Consider the following 6,494-nt stretch of genomic DNA (forward strand, 5'->3'; position numbering starts at 1 on the left):
CATAGGATAAACATTCAAAGGAGGAAGTGAAGGCCTGGCTCGTAGTTGCCTTTCCATTTTACTCAGAGATGTGCTCCTTCCTGAGTTAGATCCAGGTGCCTACACTCACTCACAATCATGATCTCCAAATTGTCACACTGCCCCAAGCAAGTGCCATGGAATTTGAGTCAAAAGTACAAGATGAGAACTCACTCCATGGGAAGTTTAGAAGAGTGTTCAGATGGGGGCTGCAGAGAAGTCTCAGTTAATAGTATGAGGACCTAGTTTTGGATACCCAGCACCCATACTTAAAAAAAAAAATCAAGGTGCGTGTCTGGAATATAATTCCAGTGTTGGGAAAGGGGAGACAGGAAAAAACTGGGGCTTACTGGCCAGCTGTTGTATCTAAATCCGGGAGCTCCTTGTCTCAAAAATTAAGGTGAAGAGTGATCGAGGAAGAAGACTGGCCTAACTAAATACACACACACACACACACACACACACACACACACACACACACACACACACACACAAAACTGATGAACAATGCAGTCTGTCTTGGTGGAGTCTCCCTGAACCCATTAGGATTGGCCTCACATCATGAACACTCAAGGCCAGATAACAGAAAGAACAACAGATGGAATTAAACTTCTATTCTTAAAAGACAATAAAGTGAGAGAAGGAAACAAATGGTGGCTTCTCAACCTTATCAGTGAAGCCAGCTTCTGCCCAAAATGCCACCCACCCTGCATGAGCATCGGACTTTTCTTACAAAAACTGTCATTGTCCAAAATCCTGTAAACGGGGCCATCCCTGCAGCCACAACTCAAAGTCTTACATCTTTCCCTTTGATTTGAAAACAGAAACATGGCTCTTCTATCATAACCATAAACCGCCCACACACAACACAGTGTTTCAATAAATGTTAAATGATACAAGATGCTCCATTTCAATGTAATGGATTACTTAATGAAGCCCATCACTTAACAAAGCAACTGAGGAAAATTTGGTACAAAACAAATAAGTTTGCCCCAAACAAACTGTCTTGTGAGGTGAATGTCTTTGGAAATGGGAATGGTTGAGAATTGGACCAATGAAATAAATTTGAACAGTAAACCTTACATACCTTCTTAGTGTTGAAGTTGGCACACATCTTAGTATTTGTCTGGAGTTTCTTCCTAGCAGTGTTTTACAATACAGACTACTTTTCTCATCGTTTTAGAGATAATGTTCACTTCTTCCAAATGAGTAAGTGGGTCAAGACTCTTCAGGATCTTTTAATTGCACATATTGCACATATATGGATTTCTTTAATCTGAAACTGGGCAGATTATGAAGATGTCTTAATCATTTGAGGGAACATAATGGTATCTTATCCCTCAATTTTTTTCCTCTGTCATTAATTCACCACACTGCTATGCAGTGTGTGTGAGTGTGTGTGTGTGTGTGTGTGTGTGTGTGTGTGGCCCCAGGGACATTCTTAATGAGCTCACAAGTGAACAGGTTTTCCTAATTTATTCATTTGGAAAAAAAAAACTTACTGTGAACCAAAAATCATGCTAAATTCCAGGGTATGGTAAACAAAATGAATACCAGGCCTGACAGCTAGCAAAAATTTGTATGTTCATAGTCTTCTCTCTGCCACTGCCCACTACTGTTCATCATCCACACCACCCCCCCCCCAAGCCTGGTCCAAGGTTGAAGAGATTAATGACAATTTGCTCTGCCATCAAAATATTCAGTTTTCTTTCCATCTTCTATTCCTACCATTGAACTCTTCCCTCTTGACACCCAATTTCTAGACCCTTTTGGTTGGCATAGGTCTACATTCCCTTACCATTTGCAAACTTTCTATGTAGTATTTCAAATAACTGTTGCCCTTATTGTAACCACATTGTCCCATTTTCAAGCTTGTCAGAGTATACACTCAGGTGACAAACTATAGAATTTCACCCCATTGTTCCATATTTAAAATGCAGTAAGAACCACTTACGAGTTTGTCTTAGTTCACTTGCCCTGCCACTCGAGTAGATTCCAAGCTTCTTAAGACATGACACAATGTACTCCACATAGTAGTTGATGAACAATGCACAAATATCTGAATAAGTCTTATTACATTCTCTGGCTGAGTGAGAAAAATGAGAAAAACAAAGCCTACAGACATTCCATAAGGGGAAAAAAACATGATTGAGCAATTATAGCTATACTTGGTGTATTTTGTTTGTTTGTTTGTTTGTTTGTTTGTTTTCCAAGACAGGGTTTCTCTGTGTAGCCCTGGCTGTTCTGGAACTTGCTCTGTAGACAAGGCTGGCCTCAAACTCACGGAGATCCTCCTGCCTCTGCCTCCTGAGTGCTGGAATGAAAGGCATGCACCACCACCCAGCGTATTTTTAAACTTCTGCTCCAGGATTTTTTCTATATGAACATATTGTCTCAAATATCAGCCTCTAACTAATCCATAGTGTTATATACATGACCTTATGGGACCTGCTTACCTTGACCTAACTTCAACTCCAGCCTCAGTGGATGTCTTATTTACACACTTTTCAGTCACTCACTCATTTGTCCATTGTTCAGCAAATATTTATTCACTGCTCCTGAATCTCAATGTACTAAATGCTGAATATACACAGTAAAGCAACATGTTAAAAACATTTAATTAAATGTTAATTAACAACATGTTAAAAATCATTTAATTAAAGCATTCTCTATTCTCCAGGAAGTTTAAATGTATTGGGAGTTCAGGCAGGAAAGTATTAGGAAGTGGCACATAAAACAAGAACAAAAGGATCAGTAGATCTCAAATGCATTCCTTTCTCTCTGGGTTATAAGACTTGGTCTAACCTACCACGTTCACATACAACAATTTTCAGTCTGCTCTTCTGTATCCTGACTCTCACTTAATTCATAGCCTAACATCACCTAAACCAGCATATTATTCCACCCTAGTAGAGTCTTCCCCCTACAAGTCTAAATTCTGGCTATCACCTCCCATATTTCATAATTCTTCAGTTACTAAAAATACATCTCCATAGGTTATGTGGGGGTTGTTTTTGGTTTTTTGTTTGTTTTTGTCAAACTCCTTGGAGAAGAGATGCTATTGTTTAGTACTATTCCAAACACTAAATAACTGAATAATAAAATAATTCATAGGAAAAATCTCCAGCTCTCAATCCTACCCACAACACACACACACACATACATGTAAAATGTGGGAGGTGTGGGGGTGGAAAGAGATCACAGTAGTTGAGAATACATCCCACCTACCGTAGGACCCAGATTTTCTTCCCAATGTCCACATCAGGTGGTGGCTCACAACTGATGTAGCTTCAGCTCTAAGAAATCCAGTGCCACCTTGTGGCCTCTGTAAATACCTACATTCAAGTACACACACACACACACACACACACACACTTTAAAACAAAATCTAAAAGAAAAATTTCTGGAAATTTTTTTATAACTCTCTAATACAACAGATGATCTAGGTGGAAAAACTGGAAAAAATGCAGGCTACAGTCACTACTAACTAATAAACACCCCTTCTATATGATAAGATCAATGGCTATCATAACATCAGATGTTTCTTACTTCCTGGTTATTCTTCCAATTTATTCAGTTGTCAAACACTCACTACTGGATGGTAAGTGGACCAGGCACTGCAAGAATACTGAGATGAGTAAAACAGCCATTTCTAATCAGTAAGATGAGAGATGAGCCTAATTAGAATTCTATGTGATGACTGACCACATTGGCATTGAAGCAGCTATCTCAGCAAGAGGAAAGTAGGTCAGAAAAGTCCTACTTCTTTGAGAAGTGTCTAGAAATATGAACAAAAAGTCACTGAGAACAAAATTACATGTAATACCCTGCTAAGCACTGCATGACATAAGTATGACCTCTGGCCTCCCCATCAAAAGAGAAACTGGTGCAGGTTCAAGACTTGGGATGTAAGATAAAAGGAATATGGATGGCTATCTCAAACATGGAAAAATATATTAACAGAAGAGAAACTGTTTTTGCATACTTTTTCCCAGTGGAGAACTATCAAGCCATTTCTGATGTCACGGAAGCCTTTCTGTAAAGGACTTGTTCACTGAACAGCTAGCACTGATTATATGTCTTCCTCTGCCAACAAGTATCTCTATGCATCCTTTAAAAAAATCCAGTCACTGCTGAATTGTAAAACTAGTATATGACATTAAATTAAAATATACTACTGTTTCTTAGCCAATTTTCAGGTATATGAGAAAATAAGGGGGCTCTTCGTGACTTCATGCTAAAGTGGTCTATAGTCTCACTATTAAATCAACAAGAGGTCAATAGTCTCACCACTAAATCAATAATGTCCCTTCTGTTCTGGTTTCCCCTTGGCTTTGAGCTTTATCTTATAGCTTATGATTTTTGTTTTGTTTTTGTTTTGTGTGTGTGTGTGTGTGTGTGTGTGTGTGTGTGTTACTTAACTGAGAAATGACACTACCAGCCTTAACCACCAGGAAATAGGGTGTGGTTTTGAGGCACTCCATCGTTTTTTTTTCTTCAGCTTTTCCAACTGTGGGTGTCACCCCAGAAAACAGGTACCCAGTCTGATCAACGTAGTGTTTCCAGTTCAGAAACATGACCACAATTCTAAAAAGGGTCTTTTGAAAAAATCTCAGCTGGGAAGATTAGCAAAAAAAAAAAAAAAAAAAAAAAAAAAATTCCCATCTAGATCATCTGTTGAATTAGAGAGTTATAAAAAACAATTCCCACCGCCGCCGCCGGGTGATGGTGGCACATACCTTTAATCCCAACCCTAGGAAGGCAGAGGCAGGCAGATCTCTGTCCACAAGGGCTAGTTCCAGGGCAGCCTCCAAAGCCACAGAGAAACCCTGTCATGGAAAAAAAAAGCACACACAGAGAAAAAGCTCATTAACACAGTTGTGACATATTGTTCAAGAAATAAATAATATGACTTGATAATATTGAACATCTCAAGTACAATAACATCTCTTCAAGTGGATGGCTTTCAGAAACACCATGACCAACCAACCAGATAATGGCCAATACTACTATAAATCTTGATGAAACCTGTAGGGCTCAAAATAGAGCTGTCACCCATGCAGCTTAAATGGGTACTCACACCTAACCTGTTCATAACCACCACACTAAACTCTAAAAGCCAGGATTTCTGATTCTCTATGGTCTATGATTAGCAGCAAAATATAGAACAATTGGGGGAAGCAAATGCTAAAAGCAATGAGAAGTGGTAATCAACATCCTGGCAGAGACAAAGATTCAAAATCATTGTTGATACTTAATACATCTCATTAATTCCTCAAGTGGGCATACCTCAGAGCACAGTTCACCCTCTATAACAGTGGTTCGCAACCTTCCTAATGCTGTAACTCTTTAATGAAGTTCCTCATGTTGTGGTGACCCCCAACATAAGATTATTTTCGTTGCTACTTCATAACTGTAATTTTGTTACTGTTATGAATCTTGATGTAATTATTTTTGGAGACAGAGGTTTGCCAAAGGAGTCGTGACCCACCAGTTGAGAACCTAAAACCATTGTGCTTAACTATCAGAGCTGTGCAGGATGTTTCTCAGTAGCTTTCAAATTACTCCATATCTGTATTAGTATCAGGAGACAGCTCCTTGGTTTTTATAAAGATTTGTATAATTAAAAATATACAATTTCCATTGAAAATTAGGATATCCGTATGACTCAAAGGTGACAATCTTAGAATTATTGCAGATTATGACCACTCCCACTGACCTGAATTGCATGTGCATGTGCATGGTGGCTCTTTGTCAGTGTCCTGAAGAACAATTCTGCTATTATACCTGTTTCTTTACCTGTCTCTTTCTCTTTTTCTAGCCGGAGGCCACCCCCATCGCCAACTCGCCCCACTATAATCCGTCCACTAGAATCCTCACTGTTAGACTAAATGAAGTGTCTGGCATGGCAATTAATCACTAATGATTTATGCAAAAGCAACATATTCTGTAACCTTTGCAGTCAACCATGAGTAGTCGCATGTATGAACATCCATAGGCAAGTAGCCAGTTTTACTAATGTATTCATCACCCATCTTCATTGCTCATGGTATGCCAGACCTTTGGGGTTTGACTGGAAAACTGCTAACCTCCAGAGAGACTTAATATGTTGTACTGACCAAGGTAGTTTTGTATAGCAGTTCTATACTTTGGTACCATTTATTTATCCAACATATATTTGAGGAGTTTTCTAGGGTGTTAGAAAGCAACTTTTAACAGTTCTTAGCAGACAAAAGAGAGAGCTTAGAGCCACACAAGCTTCTCCCCAGCATTCTGTTTAGGACAGCAGCAATTCTGTTGTCTGATATCAATGCCACCACCTACTCCACAATTACCTGTTTAGCTTTCTTTCCCTTCTTTATTTCATAAGACTGCTATGAAGCCAAGTTTTAAAATTAGGATCACTTAAAATGGAAGCTTTTCAGGGGTATGAAGCAGTTATCAAAGGGAGAGTCTACAGGGTTTGATCTGAGGAG

The 6,494-nt window shown here is 39.0% G+C and overlaps 1 protein-coding gene across 3 annotated transcripts in view; it reads left to right on the top strand.

Moving 5' to 3' along the window:
• Dnm3 (dynamin 3) overlaps positions 1–5,909 on the top strand; it is a 473,687-nt gene extending 467,778 nt beyond the window's left edge. For all 3 annotated transcript variants that reach the window (XM_027417219.2, XM_035445648.1, XM_027417220.2), the window contains one exon: positions 5,840–5,909. In XM_027417219.2, coding sequence (XP_027273020.1) covers positions 5,840–5,909 — 70 coding nt within the window. The remainder of the gene's footprint in view (positions 1–5,839) is intronic.
• Positions 5,910–6,494: the final 585 nt, after the last annotated feature.

This window comes from Cricetulus griseus, chromosome 5 (assembly GCF_003668045.3).
Source record: "Cricetulus griseus strain 17A/GY chromosome 5, alternate assembly CriGri-PICRH-1.0, whole genome shotgun sequence".
Classification (NCBI taxonomy): Eukaryota; Metazoa; Chordata; class Mammalia; order Rodentia; family Cricetidae; genus Cricetulus; species Cricetulus griseus.